We start from the raw sequence: 18,345 nt of genomic DNA, 5'->3' as shown, positions 1-18,345 counted from the left end.
GCAGTAACTTGTTATATGTGTTACTTACTGTCTGGAAAGAACCACTTTGAGGGTAAGAACCACCTACTGCTACAACTCCCCCCCCCCCCCCCCCAAAAAAAAACACAACTCTCTCTCTCTCTCTCTCTCTCACACACACACACACACACACACACACACACACACACACACACACACACACGATGAAATGTAAAAGGTTTATTGCTTATTACATTTTCACTGTTCACGAGTTAAAACTTGAGCATCAAATGCAACATTAATTTATTACTTATTCCCTACCAAATCTATTTGCAACACAGTTGCAGGCAGTATCTACATATACAACTGAACATACCTGCAAAATTATAAAATTAAATGACACATAGTTCAGGAGATTATGGCATTGTAAACATTAAGCTGCATGAAAACAAAACTGAATAGCAAAATTTGTGAGAGATACGAGTGAAATGTGTGTACAACTATGCGTGAAATACATTAAATACATGTGACGTGTGTGTGCGCAAGCAAAGCACCGGGTAAAATGCTCCTCCTAAATCCCTGAATTGATTTCATCCAAAATTGGTACACTTATTACTATCTGGAAAGAAATAATTTGGGGGGAAGAACCATCAGTGGGAGTGATAATGTGGAGTGAGTATGGGGGTGAGGAGAAGATGAATGGAGGGGAGAGGAGGAGGTGGGTTTAGAGAGGGGTGAAAAGGAGATAGAAGGGGGAGAAGGTGACAGAAGGGGAAGGAGGAGATGGACTAATAGAAGATTGAAATAAATACATACTAGGACAAGGCCAGGTACCCATCTAGTAATAAATGAATTTGTACCTAACTCCCGAGTTATTAATCATTTAATTTTATCTCTTCATAATCTATTTTGTAACCAACACAACTAAGGTGGTTTATAGGTATCATCATTAAAAAAATCAATAATAATAATAATAAAAAATATGGACAGAAGGAAAAAAAATCATTTTATGGTAGGATCGAACCCAGAAACTCAGTGTAATGGCTTGCGACCTCAAATATTAAGTTATCGTGCTATTTTGCAGACTGCAGTTATTTTAATTCATCATAACTAAATTCATCTAATCACTTCTTTTGACTGGAAGCCATCTAAGATGTCTGCTTCTAGAATAAGACACAGTGTACCTTAAACTGTTCCACTATTTAGGCAGTTCTCTGTTCCCCATCTCTGACCACATGCCCTCCTCTTGTCAGAGTTTCTTTACTAGCTACCACTTCTATACGACACAAGCTGTTAAGTTCTAGCAATGTTCCTATTTCCTTGTGTTGTTCATAAAAGCACAGAAATTGTTGCTGAATAACACATTTATCCACAATGTCAAGGCAGGTATGCCTCACATTTTGCTTGCACATTCCATCACACTTCCCTTCAAAAAAAAAAAAAAAAAAATTTGCCAACAATATAACTATCTGTTAACAATGTGTACCACCTTAACTGGAGTGTAGCTGTATCTAGTCAAATGAACAAGCTAGTTTCTGCTACTGTTGGAATATGTTTCACTTTGCCAAGTAATATCTCCTCTGTTTGTTATCAAAATGTTAGTGATTCATACAACTACAAGGTGTATATGCAGACAAGAGGATTTTCCCAGATCTCCCGATTAAAAATGCACTTTCCTCCCAGGTGAAAATGCACTTTTTCTGTGTTAAATTACAGTATACTTTTTCTACGAACTGTACGACATATCAATCCTTTGAGTCGTTATGGTTTTATACACAGGCATAGAATTTCCCGGCACTTTAAAAAACAAAACTTGGTGGGGCGTGGAGGAGGGGGGAATCACTTTTTGGAAAGAACTTTGTGGTGCAGCAACATGTATGCTGTATATTTTTGTATTACGAAAGTATAAAGTTGAATTCCACCAAACACCACATGTTACTTTTCAAAGCATTGAAATCGAGATTGTGCTGTGCTTTTGTAAGCCAGTCATAGCTCATATCACGTGATCTCACTAGCCGATGACGACGGATATTCAGAGCGTAGGACATGTATATAGTCAGCCAATTGCAATACCACTGTTATGCAGCGCAAACACACAAATAGGAAAAGTTAGTGGTTTAAATTAATTTATGTAGTGTTGCTACAAAAAAAGCAAAGCTTTCGCATATAATATTGGTCTTTAAGATTAATAAGCTGCAAGAGAAGCTAAACTTTTACATATAATGTTGAGCTTTTTTGTGTGTGTTACATTTTAAGATACATCACAAAAATGCGCCAGTAAAATTTTTAATAACGACATAAACGTCTGATTTTCTGGGCTCGAAGTTCTTGTAAATGGCCGTTCTCAAAGAGTTGATTTTTAAATGAGAATTTAAATCATTGTACATTCTCGCACATAGTTCATCTTGCGTAAAAGGAAATTTACTTTCAAAGTAATGCTTTTCAAACAACCATTTGCAATATTCTCCCACAACCTGTTACATATAGGTTCATTTCAGCAGTTGCCATAGAGCGCCAGGTAACAGGAGTCACCACGCTTACGCACCTACAATGACTCAGGAAGCCCGCATGTTCGTACGTGTGAAAGATCTTATATTATGTCACAAAAGAAACGTGACATCACAAGTTACTCCAAGAGCATTGGAATTTAGTGAGCCATAGTGTGGAATTAAACACTTCATTTTAAATAAATTGACTGCCTCAGGGGATATGATTAATAAAAGCCAAATTTCTTTAGCAAATCGACAAAAATAACTTCATTGTTCTGCAAGTCGATTAATGCTTGACTGTCAGAGAGGTGGAAATAAAATAAAATCTGAAGCTAATAACATATTTCAGCCTTTCATAATTATGTGAATATATTTTAATTCACTTGACAGCCGCCGGCACAGCAATCCGTTTTGTATTCATTTGACATGAGAGCAGTAAGCGAAGAGGAAACAGTAAAATTACTAAACGTAAACACGAGACATGTGGAGACTACCCACCTCCCCACTACAACTCTGGTTGCTCTGCACCATCAGACCCGAACCAACGATATTTTCGAACTGAGGCAATAATATATCTAGATAGTTCCCTTCTGATTACACCACGCTTTTTCCTGCACAATGTTGGCAACATTTCTGGAACTCATCTTCTGTAATATCCTCCAAGACCCTCATCACAGCTTTTTGGACATCTTGTGGTGTTTGAAAATGGCGTCCCTTGACCAACGTTTTGACTCTTGGAAATAGAAAAAAGTCACATGGAGCGATACCTGGTGAATAAGGTGGCTGCGGTAGTTCTGAAATTTGTTTTGAGGTTAAAAATTGCTGTACTGACAGAGCCGTATGGGATGGTGCATTATCATGATGCAGAATCCAATTATCAGTAATGTTGGCACGAACCCCAAGAACTCTTTACGAAGTCTTTCTAAAATTTCTTTGTAGTAATATTGGTTAACTGTTTGTCCAGGAGGCACCCACTCTTTATGAACAATTCCCTTGGAATCAAAGAAGCACACAAGCATGCATTTCACTTTTGACTTTGACATACAAGCTTTTTTTGGTGTGGATGATCCCTCTGAGCACTACTGCGAACTTTGACGTTTTGTCTCTGGATCATACTGAAAAAAACCAACTTTCATCATGAGTGATAACAAGGCTCAACAATTCTGGATTGTTTTCCGTGTTTCTTGCTGTTGTGGTGTGAGTTTTTTGGAGACAATTTTTGCATAAGTCATTCATATGCCGCTTGGACTAGAAGCAGCTTATAGACCAAGGTCAAAGATATTGTGCCTATGCGAGCCTGCAAGGTTGCCACATCTTGCAAAGAAAATCAGTCTTTATTGTCACACCTCGTATTTTGTAATGGATGACATCAAACTATCTTCAGGACAGCGGAAATTAAAATGTCCTGTGGTGACTCTCCTGCCCCACATTAAAAAAAAGAAAAACTCGCAATTACTGGTTGGGTTTATTTGTAAGCGGGAGAACAAGTACTCTTCAGAAAATTAGCACTCTTTATTGCCTATTAGCTAAAGACAAGCAAGCAGTACACGTTTCTTCAACCCTTAAGTTCTAGTAATTTTTTCTCTCTAATCTTACTACAGCTTTACAGAGCATGCTTTTCTTGCTAGAAAAAAGAATCTATTACCTCACCAAAGTTCATCAAACGTTTTGCTGCATGAAGAAAATGAAATGTGTTTATCTAATGTGGTAAAAGCTGTTAATACAAACAGTACCCAAGCCTGGTGTGGTTCCTCAGTCTGATTACGTGTAATTTGTCACTGTCTACTGACAAAATGCAAGAGGCCTGTCTAATATTGCAGCAATCATCACACACACCAAATAAATGAGATTGTTTCGGCATAAATGGTCATTTTTATAACATGTCAACATAATTCATGCAATACAAATATCAAATGCCTATTAGGCCAACTAAAAGCAAAAAGCTTTATGTTAGAAAATAGTTTCACATTTAATTCATATGCTGCAGATTCTGAAGCACGAGATCCAAAAGTAGTAGTATGAAATTTTTACATAAATTTGGAATCATCATATTATTCTATAATTTATGTGATGTCCCCGTTTCCCCCATTCTAATAATCAATCTTATCACTAATTCTGTAACTATTCCGGCCAGTGTGAAAACTTATTCTTCAATTAACTTCACTAACCCTGTCACAATCACTAGTTTTAGTTATCCTGAGTTTACTCTCCGGTTACGCATTATTACATGTTCGTACAATGTGTTTTCTGCACTACTCCCAGAATAGAACTTAGGTGGCTGCTAGCCAGAGACTGTACAACTGGTCCTTAGTAGTGTAGGGGTCTGGTCAAAAAATTTATGTCATTTTCTTGGAGACGCCAAGAAGATAATAAGTAATCTTTCTTACCTTCTATTCCTGTTAGTCATTTATTCTCCACTCTGGTAGTCTGAATCTATGGATTTCACTAGTAATTATAACAACACTTATCATTTGCAAACCCCGACAACCACATATACAAACAGCAACAGGCATTCACCCATTCCGCTTTACTCCACTTACCTCATATAGCCCTGCCACCTTTTGTCTGGAAGATAGTTTATTTATGTATGCGATGGGGATTCCTCTAGCAGGGAAATCATGTACATTATGCATGCATTCAAGAACCAACTTATGATTCATTTGGAAATCAACTTAGAATGCATTCAAAAATGTTCAAAAACCAACAGGGACATGTTTCAAAATCATATGAATAATCAATAGACCAATGTGTGCTGGATGCTAGGCCCTTTGTGAAACAATGTTTTCTTCCTCAAGATATGAACTTGGTGCCCCCCCCCCCCCCCCTCAAAAAAAATTGCTGCCCTGGGTGGATACCCCGGTTTGCCCCCACCACCTTGATCAGAGCCTGTTGTGCAAGTGTGAATCTGGTAGCTTGCACACGCCAGTAAAATTTTTCTGGGCAGTATCTGGCTGTTTGCTGCTACTGCTTGTACAGCTAACAGCCACACTTCCGTAGGCAGAAGTGGGAGAAGGTACTATTCACATGTGATTCAACTGTGCATGCACATGAGTCCGCTCGCACTACTCAGATGAATCTAACGTAAACACGCTCATCACAGGCAATTTGTTGTTCTGAAGCATTGCACAGTCTTCCTAAGGCCTTTGACACATTTTGCTGTTGTCAGACAGCTTGTATGGGCACTGTGTTTTGTTGTTGTATATGGTGCATTTCCCTTGCAACTTAAGTTTTATTTTCGTTTTTTTTTCTCTCATGTTTTATTGTAGCACTATTATTCTGCCGTGGCAGGACACAGTATTATCCTTTGTTAAGAGTATTGGTTCTCAACAGCCAAAATTACAAAAAATTAACTGAAAACTAAAACAATGAAAAGCTCTAGGAATTATAAAATATTTCCCGGTTTTTCCCAGTTTTCTTCCTGATGAAAAACTTCCCAGATCTCCTGGTTGTCCGAGGTTGTATAGACCCAGAACTAATACTTGTGTGCCTGATAACCCCCAAGATGAAATATCAAGCTCTGAGTCAGTTTAGCTTTATTCCTGGGTGCAAAGCTTTTCTCAGCTGTAGGAAATTGCATATCACAAATTTATAAATGGTGTCATCAGTTGGGTCACAATTATACAGATAGTAGAGTGTCCTAAGCTAAGTACTTTGAATGAAAAGCTAGTAGTTGGAAATGTCCAGTTAGTTTCTTAGTGCTTTACTAGTAACTTGCACTTTTTAACAACAATTAAAGCTTATAGCATCTGTTCAAGGTGATAACTGCCAAGTTGATGGCCAATTATCAAGTTCTTTGTGTCTACCCAAAGCAAGAAATTTATTATAATCAGGATGATTGATGCATTTTACTTCTTTCCCTGTATATCTGATCATTCTTCCCGGCATTCCTTCCATTATCCATAAATTAACTGCATTCCTTCAGGTTCCTGTAGCGGGTAATGTTTTGCCATGGACAACCAGTCACAAATTGTAAACAATGATAATCTTTATCATGGACACATCACACACAATTGGTACTGTTTATCAAGTTAGTTTCATCAACTTCATTGGGGCAGGCAACTATTTTTCTTACAGAAAACTTTTACAATAATGTGTTTCATACATATTGCTTGTTCATGACCTAACAGTGCCTGAACTATTCAGTTGCGAACATTGGGCCTTTTCCTCCAAATAATCAGCATAGTTCTTCTCAAATACGTAAAATTTTGACGCTATAATTTTGGGCCAAACTGTATATTAACCCTTTAAGTGACATTGGTAAATATGTATGCCACTTTAACTACCATGTATAATTTATTTTCTTCTGATTCATTGGTATGAATATTTACCACTCCACGCCTCATGTTGGGTTTAGAAATAAGTTAAGGAGTTTTATTCGTTACTATTTCCACAGAGTGCATGCTGACATGCATTTTGTCACTCAAAGGATTAAGTATTTTATATAAAGTGCTTAAAACCACATCAAATTCATCTGTTAAGCAAGTCTCCAAATTTGATAATCACTCAACTGAAATTTTCTCACTGCCAAAAGCCACCACTGCCCCCATATCAGTTTAATTGTGAACTGAGATTTTAAGACATCGACACCAAGTGTTTCTGAATATGAACTTCTCAGTCAGATCTATGTACATAAGAAATGCCTATACAATATCCACTGTAGCGCCTGTTGGGAAGATTACGGAAAAGTTGGTAAAAGGAAAATAAGTGATAAAACAACTGGACTGATATGTTAATGAAACTTAAATACTTTCACATCTTTACAAAAAATTCTTGAGTCGTGAGCTATATTGCATTATGAACTCTACTACACAGAACACTACAATTGTAATTGTTGTTTTGAGCTCAGAGGGGATAACTGAAATGGTCTATATTCATTAACCCTTTAACAAAAGTCTGTGTTTAATATACGACTAACTTATATACTTACATAGTCACCATTTCCCTTAGGCACCATTACATTCATCTCTGATGATTTGGAACTGACAATTTCAACATCCAGTGATTCAGGACTAAGGTACATTTGGCAGCCATCAGTCTTGTCAATGGTTATTGTCGGTACTTTACCTAACACCTTTAAAAGTAACAACAGGCATTAATATAAGTTGAATACATCCAGACTCGAATGGCTTATTATATAATAGGGAATACAGTAAGGAAATTTGTATTTTGTCACGAGGCTTTTTATATTATACCTTCTGGTGAGAAGAGATGATGGCAACAAAAACAACATAATACTCTACAGGCAGACAATTGCAAAATTTGTTACTCAGTACACCAGCAATTCAGTATACATGACACTGAGTGGTTAATGGCTAAATAGGGAGGTATAGGATGAATACTAAACAGGGAGGGACATAGAACACACATTGACATCATCACTAATGTGATCCTCTATCTTTGTTCCACATCAAATGCTCTAATTTGCAGTGATGTTACAGTCTTTATTTAGTTACAGTAATCATAATGGCCTGCAACAGTTCATATACAATATAGTGAGTGGTGTCAGTTTTGGTTCGGACAAAAACAATTCCAGAAATTAAATATAATCCAATTGTAATCACACTCAAGTCAAAATCCAAAAGCCAGGCTATTAATGAAGCACAGAACACAAAACATAAAGCAATTTTTTTTTATGAAACAACAAGGAACTGTTTGAACAGAACTGACTTCCTGGATGGAGAATGCATCTATTTACATAAACATTGAATATACCACAATGTACAAACATAAGATATTTCACAACCCTTCCAGTAATGATAAACAGTAAATAAAAATGACTGCTGGTGGTCGATATATGAACTAGCAACCAGCAACACACCAGCCAAGGTCACTAACTACAATGTCACAATGTGTGCGCCACCATTTCACAGCATTGTTACTCTCCTGGACAAGCAGTGACCCACTGTTTCAGAAGTTCTCATTGCAGTCAACTACAGCACTCTGGATCTAGAACTTGTCAATGGTCGTCTGTACAGCAGCACTGTTGGATCCTCATGTTTTAGTCATGTTATTAAATCCTCTTCAATTTATTGAGCATCAACAGTAGCACTCCTGTCAAAGTTTCATGATCTTCAGTTTCCTTGAACGAGGAGTTCCCATCATCGATCTGTGCCACTGCACCATAGCTGATCTGTGTCTGGAAGACATGGACAGTGACTCTGTGCTTTTGTCTTAACGATGCAGGGTCATAATCCTCTACTTCATATGTGACGTCGACAATGGACAAAGGATACAAATGTCCGAAACTAGTACATTACCTATTTTCTGATAGTCCCCATTTTCTGCACAGGCATAAAAATTTATACTAAGTCTCCTGTGCAGTATTTCACTGTTTGGTGCTTGGTATTTTAGCTGTCGCAGTCTTCCTCCTGAGTATCCACGGTCCATCTGCAAATCAATTGCCTTGCTTCTATGGTTCCAATGATTATGTGTTTCATGTAGTCATCCTGTATACATCCAGCTAAACCAGGAACATTGTATCCACTATCATTTCAACCAGACTCTATTCTATCCCAATATATCCATTCGACATTGACATACATCAAAAGCTAATCTTCCAATCTTTTATTAAAGTGTTCTGTGAGGTCATTATCCGTGGACAGCAGACAGTTGTCACCCAGTGGATGATGCCACAATTAGGTGTAAGCACTTTTACTAGTGTCAACTGGAAAACTTATCTATGATCACAGTTCTTCACATGGGGTGCTCCGTGCTCCAAAATGATGTCTTCTACAAGGCACTTCGCAATTTCTGGAGCTTTGGCAGTTGGCACAGGTTTGATAACAACATAGTTGCTGAGGTACAAGTCTACTCGAAAGAAGAAGAAGAGGAAGCTGTGACAGCTGTCAACCACTACATCTGGCACATCGACATAAGCAAAAGCCAAGATGGGGTAATAAAAGCTCACACGGTTTGTGAAATCAAAACTGGTCGTTTCATGTTGAATACTGGTGTCTGCTGCTACTAATTCCACATCAGTTCTCAGAACTATTTGAAATTAAAAAGAACCAGTAGTAAACCTTAACACAATGGAATAAAAAAAGGATGAGTAAAATTTTGAAAATTGTTATTCACACACATAATGCCGATTGCATATACACATAAGTAACTCAGAATCAGTCCCTGCACATGATTCATTATTCTTGCTACTGACTGATTCAACAGTATGAATAATGATTTTATGTATTAATAGTTTGGCAACACTATTGCACCACCACTAATCTCGTTCCACTTGATGGACCTTCCTGCAGGACCCTTTCCCAGCTGTCATCAATTACTGACAGAAGGGATTCATTTACAGCCTTAACAGGTTGTCTTTTACATGTCCCCTGAAATGATAGACTCCTTAAACAACCGTGTTACTTTTGCCGTGCCGGTTCTGCCGCACTCAAATCGTAAATGTAGGGTGGCAAGCAGACAACAATGTGTCCCCTCTTTTTTTCCACTTCATTGATCACTAGTTTTTTGCAAGTCTATGTTCTTGACTTAAAGTGAACAGGGCCTGCTTTTCATGCTCTCATTACATGCAGCATGTCTCTTTTGCAGCCATTCCAATACTCACTTTCGTATCATACTGTGTGGGTGTTTTCCCCCCACCTGTCTGTTATGGTATTGAACACTGTCCACCACAGTACCTGACTTTGGAGGAAGATTTGGGAGAACCATATTTGCAAACCAACTTTCAAAGTTTCCCGAGTTCACTTGACCACGTTAATCACCTTTTGTGGCTTTAGCTCACAATTTTTGTTGTGTATCCCTGATGAATCCCTTACCTGATACAACACTTCCAATAATAAGTCTTTCAAAAGTGGGTTTCCCACCCCATCACACTGACATCATCCTTCTCCTGCCAATATTTACCAACTATCATATTACTGTCTATCCAAGTTTCATTCAGATGGAATATTTCAGTGGCTGCTTCCTTAATATTTTTCATTTTTATAATAAAATGCAACTGCCAGTCAATAATGTCTCCGTGCTCTAACAGTAAAGACCTCTTATTTCTCCACTTCAACCCACATGAGTGAGATGGACAGCCAAATTTTCATAGAGACGTAATACTCCAAGTCCAGCCAATCTTTTCCTTGAGTTCCAGTTGAAGTTTCCACAGACGGGGAGCAATCTTCTGCACCATGTAGAGGTCAATATTTGAGTGTCTCAATACACCTCTGTCAGAGGTATCCAACTGGGTTTTCCCAGTAGATATTTTTAAAAAAGTAAAGAAATAGGGCTGCTTTATTTGCAGTTATTGTATAGTTACAAGTAACAAGGAGAGGTCCCCAGAGGAAGGATTGACTTTTCAAAACCACCATTTCTATTATGATGTTAAAAAAAAGGACATAAGGACATGTGGCAGGACTCATGCCAACTACCTTCAGGATACCAACCAAGTGTCTTAACTACAGGGGGGTTTTTACAAAAAATCGACTTCATTACTTCAGCTTTAGTCGCCTACTGCATGGCAAGTATTTCTTATGCACACACAAACAAAATGAATACTTAAGTAACAAATTATTTAAGAATACAGGAGATAACTTACAACGGCAGAAGCACTGCATCGTTTACAGACACACAAACAAAACATACAGAACTTTGATAGCTTTCAGAATACACTTCCTTTTTCTAGCTGTAGGAAAAACATGCGCACGCACGCACGCACGCACGCACGCACGCACACACACGCATACATTGTGCTCAGTCGATTGCCAGCGCTTTACTGGCCCATGGTGAGTGTACAGGGGTGGGGCGGGGTGGGGCGGGGTGGGGTGGGGTGGGGTGAAGGATGGAGAGAGGTGAGAGGGAAGGAGTGGGTTGGTGGAAAGCATCTAGCAGCTCGTGGGAATTTGTCTATGCGCTAGCTAGGGTGCAGGTATAGGGGGCATGTGACAGACACGCATGATTTCATGGACTAGGGTGTGAGATAAGAGCACACAACCAGCTACCAGCTGATGTGACACAAATTGGGCAGGGTTGTCGGGGCAGAGGATGGTGTGTATGTATGTATGTATGTATGTATGTATGTGTACACACACACACACACACACACACACACACACACACACACACACACACACACACACAGCCAGCCACTCATTGAAATCTTGCATGTTGTGTGCTCTGCTGCATTTGTGCCACTGGGTGGTCCACCTAGCTTTTGGCAACAGTTTGTCAGTGGCCATTCGTTCTAGTTGAACGCTGGGTGGTTGTGGCAGAGCTGGTATATAGCACGGCTGCTTTCATAGGTGGCCCAGCCTCTCATGGGGGTAGGACAAACTTGTGATAGGACTGAAGTAGGTTGTGCTGAGTAGGTCGACTGGGAAGGTCTTACATCTGGATCTTCCTGTGGCAGGGTATTGTGGATGGGAATGGCAAAGGGATATTACCCAAGGTACTTCCAATCCCTCCCTTGGGGGTATTCTAATGCATACCCAACCTCCACAACATCCTAGTCCATCCCTATCCCACTCCCACAGGGATCATATCCCTGTGGAAGGCTCAGATGCAAGACCTGCTCAACCACTCACCCAGCACCACAAACCCCAGCCCTTCCACAATTTTATCCTCCCCCATTAGAGGCCAGGCCATCTGTGAAAGCAGCCATGTTATATGCCAGCTCTGTTGCAACAACTGCACAGTATTTTACAGTGGTACAACAACCAACCAGCTGTCAACTAGAATGAATGGTCAGTGCCATACTGTTGCCACAAACAGTTGGTCCACACGGTGGCACAACATGCGAGATTTCAATGTGGCTGCTTCACTACCTGCGCCATCTCGATCCCCCCCTCCCCAAGCTTTTCTGAGTTGTGCAGAGGGGAGTTATCCTTAAAGCACATCCTCCACTCCCATAACCTTCCTGGCCTAAACCTAAGTTAAATTGCTGCCCCCTCCCCCACAACACTGTGTGTGTTTGTGTTTGTGTGTGTGTGTGTGTGTGTGGGGGGGGGGGGGGGGGGAGCGCACGCACACACACCATCCCCTGCCCAATTTGCTCTCTCCCCCATCAGCTAGTTGTGTGCTGTTATCGCACACCTTCACCCTAGTCTGTGAAATCATGTGACTTGCCACCGCCCCCTCTACCTGCACCCCTAGCTAGTCCAGAGACACTCCCCCATGAGCCACTTCCCAGCACACTTCCTGCCTCCTGCTCTCTCCATTTCCCTCACCCCACCCGACCTGACAACCCCATCTCACCCTAGTATACACACCGTGGGCCAGCACAATGCAGCCCTTCTGACTTTTGGTGAGTCATCTCCTGTTAAGTAATTTGTAATTTTCAACCAGAACTTGCCGTACATGACAAATCAGACAAAGGGAAAGGCAGTGTCAAAGCACCGTCGAGTTCAAAAATTTAACTGAAATTTTCCTGTTTTTGCCAGGAGCTTCTGGTGATTTCCTCGTTGTCTTTACAAAATCTGTTAATTCTTCTCACAGAGTTGAAGCTTGCCCCTCTGTAAGTTACTGTTCATTTTGTCAGCTAAGAGAGAGGGTGGAGCAATTCTATTTTTGGTGTGTTGTTCACTATATTCAGCAACATCATTAATTATTTTTCTTGCTTCAATCCATAATGTCTACCATTGTCATTCTCTGAGGAACAGGAGGAGTATCTGGCGTTGCCTGTGATGGGCCAAGAACTGCTTCACCACACATAAAGAGCTGCATTACTTTACTACACAACACAACACAGCACAACAGTCACTTCATAATGGCTACATGTGCAAGAATCTGTATTAGACTACTGGGGTTGGCAACGGCCAGATGAAAAACATGAACAGACCAAAGTCAATCAGCTTCTGTCAACTCAGAAACTAGGAAGCCCTTGTTGTTCTCTTTGTGAAGAAACCCATTGTGAGTGTAGATAATTATCCATTAATTTCCCATTTTCTGACCTTAGGGACCACCAATCGAGGTCAACTGCAATTCAGTGGAATAGCGCTGCTGCATGCGAGATTGGTACCATATGCCCCACAGGTTACTGTGGCACATGCTTCTTTTGCTGGCAATGCTTACAGTGGCTCATGTAGTATCTCACAGATCAGTAGAGTCCTGGCCAGTGATAGATGCATCTGATTCCGCCTAGGGGCTTCATGAATCCCATGTGACCAGATGTTGCAGTGCGGTGGGAGAACTTCAGTGTAGTTGGATGTAGATGAGCGGGAATGATAAGCGACCATTTGGCCCCACTCTATCATAGTTTCTATAACACAAAGCTCTGTTTATTAATTGGAATTCTCCTATGATCCGTTCCTCATTCTTCAAGGCTTCTGTGGTTTTCTGCAGTGCTGGGTCTATCTACTGTTCAGCAGCAATATCATTTAATGGAGAAATAATTGAGATTTCATCCATTTCCTTGCATTTGCACCCTTTTTTGTATACCACTGTGACATCATACTCCTGAAGCCTCAGTTCCCATCTTGCTAGTCAACCTGATGGATCCTTCAGGCTATTCAGCCAGCACAGAGATTGGTGGTCCACCACAACATCAAATGGTTTGGCAAACAAATGTGGCCATTACTCTTTGATGGCCCTAACAACAAGGCATTTTTTCTTGGTTGTAGAGTAGTTCATCTCAGGCTTGAGACTACTCTGAAAACCACTTCCTAACTTTGCACTAGAACTATCCTTATCCCATAATTGCTAGTGTCTCAGTCAAGTTCTGTCTCGGCATTCTCAGCATACAATGCTTGGACTGGAGAAAATGTTAGTGCTTCCACAAGGACGATGAAAGATCAATCTGGCACCGTATTTCAGAAAAGTTTACTGTCTCCCTGCAGTAGTTCTTCCACGGAACGTATATTAGCACATTAGTCATTAATGAACTGCTGGTAGTATGAGTACATTTCAATAAAATATCTCACATCATGAATGTGCCAAGGAGTCAGAAAATATGTAACTACTCTTATTTTCTCTTGGATATGGATTCACTAGATGTCCCAAAATTTTTATTTCTTGAGCAGCAAGAAGGAAATTTTTCAGATTTATACGCAGCCCGGCAGTTTGAACACATTTCATCACAGTTGTCAGGTGGCTTAGATGATCCCTGAAAAAACGATATCTTCCAGATAGCAAATATGCATCATCCATTTAAAGTGTCGAAGAAGTTCGTCCATCATATGTTCAAAGTTGACTGGTGCATTACACAATCAAAACAGTATAGCTCATAGAGGCCATCAGGAGCAGTGAATGCAATCTTTTCTCTGTCTACCTCAGTTTTCTAGTAGCCTGTTTAAATGTCTATAGTTGAGAAATATGTTGCTTCTTTCAAGCAGTCTACAGTGTCATCAATGTGCAGAAAAGGATAGAATCTTTCTTCACGATTTTGTTCAGTTGTTAGCAGTCAACACAGAAATGCCATGTGCTATCCTCCTCCTTCAGAAGGGCCACAGAGGCAGACCAAGGACACATTGAAGGTTCAATGATGTCACCTTGCAGTATCTTCACCATTTCCTCCAGGTTTGTCCTTCGTTCATCCGGCAGCACATTATGTGAGTACTAGTTAGGTGGTGTACAATTCCTAGTGTTAATGGGCTGCTTGGTCTGTTTTTTCTCTACACCAGATCTGAAAGCATCTGAAAATTGAGCAGAAAAGCTATCAATTGTAACTCTGCTCTTTGGTCAGGGCAACCCTACTCGCAGTTTCATAGTAGTGTCTGCTACAATCATTTTATAAGTACATCTGTAAGACTACATGGAGGAGTACTTCAGCAGCTACAAGTGGCTGGTGAACACAGGGTATTGTCATTTCTGTTATAGCAACCAAGCTGTTTAATTATTGTAACACAGGCCAAGCTCACTTGATGGAATCCATAGCACAGTGGTAATGCACAGCACAAGCAAAATGGTTTCTCCACCTACAGGTTGAAGTGGTGTCCCCGAGAACACAACCAGAAGATGAACATTGGTAAGACAGGTTTTAAAATACCTGTTATTTTTGAAGCGGTTTCATTTGCAGCCCAGCAGCTCTACTAGGATATGGGCGCTACACCATGTGAGGGGACCACAGGGAGCCTCCAGTAGGAGTTATGAGATCAAGACTCAGTTGCAGTCCCAGCTTCTAAGATTAAGCCCACCCTCTGGACTTGTGCCACACCACAGAGGGTCTTCCAGGCTCCCTCCAGCAGCAATCAGACTCCTGCCCAGGGGGACAGTGAGATACATCACTTGCAGGGCACCTGTTTTCCATCACAGTGGTGGTGCTGCTCCATGCTCCACACCAATGACCATCAGGATGCAGTCATTCACCACAGAGCTGGCTACCACAGCAGGATTGCCAACCATCTCTGATCATCATTGACGCCATGTGTTTGCAGTGCGATTGACACAACAGAGTCGCGTGGCATGCACTGAGCACAAGAGTCAGCAAAGCTAAGCAAAAGCATGATGCAGCCACTCAGCCATCTTACTGTGGAATGGAAGCATGGTCGCTGGCTCATAATGACACAGTACTAATGTATGAGAAGAAAAGAAAATATTAATTTTGGCAGCTCCATCTTCCTGGGCCTCCACTGGCCTGCTACTCTGCTTCAGTCCTGCTCCGTCTTCCATCCTGACATCATAGCCACCCCATCTCAATTACAGCAGGTTCCTCCCCAGAGTTGTCTAGGGTAGTAGTAAAGTACAATTCTATGTCAGTAACACTAAGCAGCCCCCCTAGATTGGTTCGACTGTCCTTAAGCACATACCTTTAGGGCTGAATTGTGGCTCCTGTTTACATTTAGTGTTCCAAAGTTCTCCTTGGCACCTGGCAACAATTATGATCTTCAGTGGCATGTAGATTTCTTTAGTGATCCTGAGTAGCTCTTTGTAATCAACAAAAGCTTCACAGTTTAGCTCAGCATCTCGAGTGATGATTGGAACTCATCTCAATGATGATAGCAGAATATCAATGTCTTTAATGACAAACACCCACCCAGAGCAATCTTCATTAGGCATGCTCACTGGAACAGCTTCACAATTTAGAGCTCTGACCTTCCACAGTCTATGATTGCATGTAGTACCTGCAAGACTTCCCATCTCAGAATAACATCATGACTAAAGTCTGCTAAAACAATGAATTTGAATGGCCATGTTCTGTCACGGATAGCTCTTCTAATAAGATGCATTCCTGTTGGCTGCACATATTTCTCATTGTGACCTTCAGCACAACAAATTCTGTATCCTAGGAAACAATTTTCTTTAATTTATGACAATAGGGAATCCACTGCCTCAACTTGAGTCAGGGCAGGTTGGCCACCAATGATGTTGTCAATGAGTTTTCCTGACATCTCATTTACTCACATCCACGGAGGACTTGCACATGTGGAGGCCTTGCCTCCATACACGGTCTTATCACTTTGTTTTAAGTTGACGGCTACGCCAGATATCGGTACCTCTGTACAGTGATGGAGAATAGCTAAGGGATCTTGGGGAACAACCCTGTCCTGGGTACAATAATGGGCTTCATCCCACGAGTTGACTATAGTCATTTGCAGTTGGGTGGTGTGAATAGGACTGTTGTAATGGCTCATTTGTTATGGCATAATAGTCATCAAACACTTGTCTTCAAACAATTGTCTGCAGTAGTATATAAGGTGTCCAGGGCATCCACAGTGGAAACATAGCAACAGGTCATCATTTCTCCTCCAAATATCTGTTTCTCTGTGTGGCATTGTACTTCATGGAGGAGTTGGTTGTACCCACATTGGTCGGATGCTTTATTGTTTGACAATTGCAGCAGAAGTCCGAGTTGGTCGAATTCATTCTTCATGGCGTGATTAGCTAATGGTGAAGACTGCTCCTAAAGAACAATACATCTCTTCTTCAGCATTCTCTATTACCACTTGACGTGTGGGGTCAAAATTTATGGCTGACCTCTCTCTTGCATACTCAGTCTGACATTTCAGGCTGCTATACACTGTTGTATCTCTTCTCGTGCTATCTCACTTATGAGAGGTGAGCTCATGGTGGTCTTCCACAACTGCCTTAGAGACCACATTTGGTAGTTGCTCATATCTCTTTCATCCAATTCTTCTTCTGTAGCATTTTCTTGATTAACTGGCACCACTTGATGAATTCCTCTGTTGTCTACCAGAAGAGCTTTGTACATTTCTGCGACTCCTTTCAGCAAGCACACGATTTTGTCAGCTTCTGTCATATGCAGATTCACAATGTGCCACAGGACCTAAACATTTTGCATGTAGGACTGTACCATTTCCCATGCCTGTTTTTCACTTGTTCTCTGCTACACACACTAGCTGTGACTGTCACCAACATTTTCTTCAGTTTGGCTTGGAATCTTTACTGGCTTGAGCTTCCCTTCCTGAATCACTGCCGCGCTGTGTCATCCAAGTAAAATTACACACTTGAAAACACTTCATATCATCCCACCTGCTGCACTGGGTGATTCGATCAAATCTTTTCAGCCATTTTGTTGAGCCCTCACAAGAATCTCTCCAGATAACACCAATGGATGCTGATGTGCAACTGACTTACTGTTGGCTTGCAATCCATTGGTACCCTGAATATATGGACCCTGGAAATGATGTACTGCTTGTGTTCCTGTCTGCATAGGCAATGGCTTTTATGTTGCCTAACTGAAGCCAAAGTCACATAGATGTTTTCAAATATCCGGGTCGCCACCAAACAGTGTCATGTCATAATCACAATCAAAGTCAAATCTGAAAACAGGGTGTCAATGAAGTACAACACTTAGCACTGAAAGCAATTTCATAACGAACACTCTTTACCAACAGAAAAGAACTCACTTCCTGGGCAGAGTACACCTATTTTAAAAGTTATATTCCAGAATTCTTGTATTTACACAAACCTTGAATACTCCAGAATATACAAACATTCAAAAAAAACATTTCAAGAACCTTTCAGAAATGACAAAACGCTAAATAACGAACAATTGCTGTGG

At 40.7% G+C, this 18,345-nt stretch overlaps 1 protein-coding gene across 1 annotated transcript in view; it reads right to left on the bottom strand.

Annotated features, from left to right (window-relative positions):
• LOC126344720 (adenylyl cyclase-associated protein 1) overlaps window positions 1-18,345 on the bottom strand; it is a 178,224-nt gene that overhangs the window by 6,920 nt on the left and 152,959 nt on the right. The window contains exon 8 of the mRNA XM_050002042.1: window positions 7,375-7,518. Within this exon, the coding sequence (XP_049857999.1) occupies window positions 7,375-7,518 (144 nt within the window). The remainder of the gene's footprint in view (window positions 1-7,374; window positions 7,519-18,345) is intronic.

Source organism: Schistocerca gregaria, chromosome 1, assembly GCF_023897955.1.
Source record: "Schistocerca gregaria isolate iqSchGreg1 chromosome 1, iqSchGreg1.2, whole genome shotgun sequence".
Classification (NCBI taxonomy): Eukaryota; Metazoa; Arthropoda; class Insecta; order Orthoptera; family Acrididae; genus Schistocerca; species Schistocerca gregaria.
Note: the sequence above shows the minus strand (reverse complement) of the source record. Positions and strands in the feature narration are given on the sequence as shown.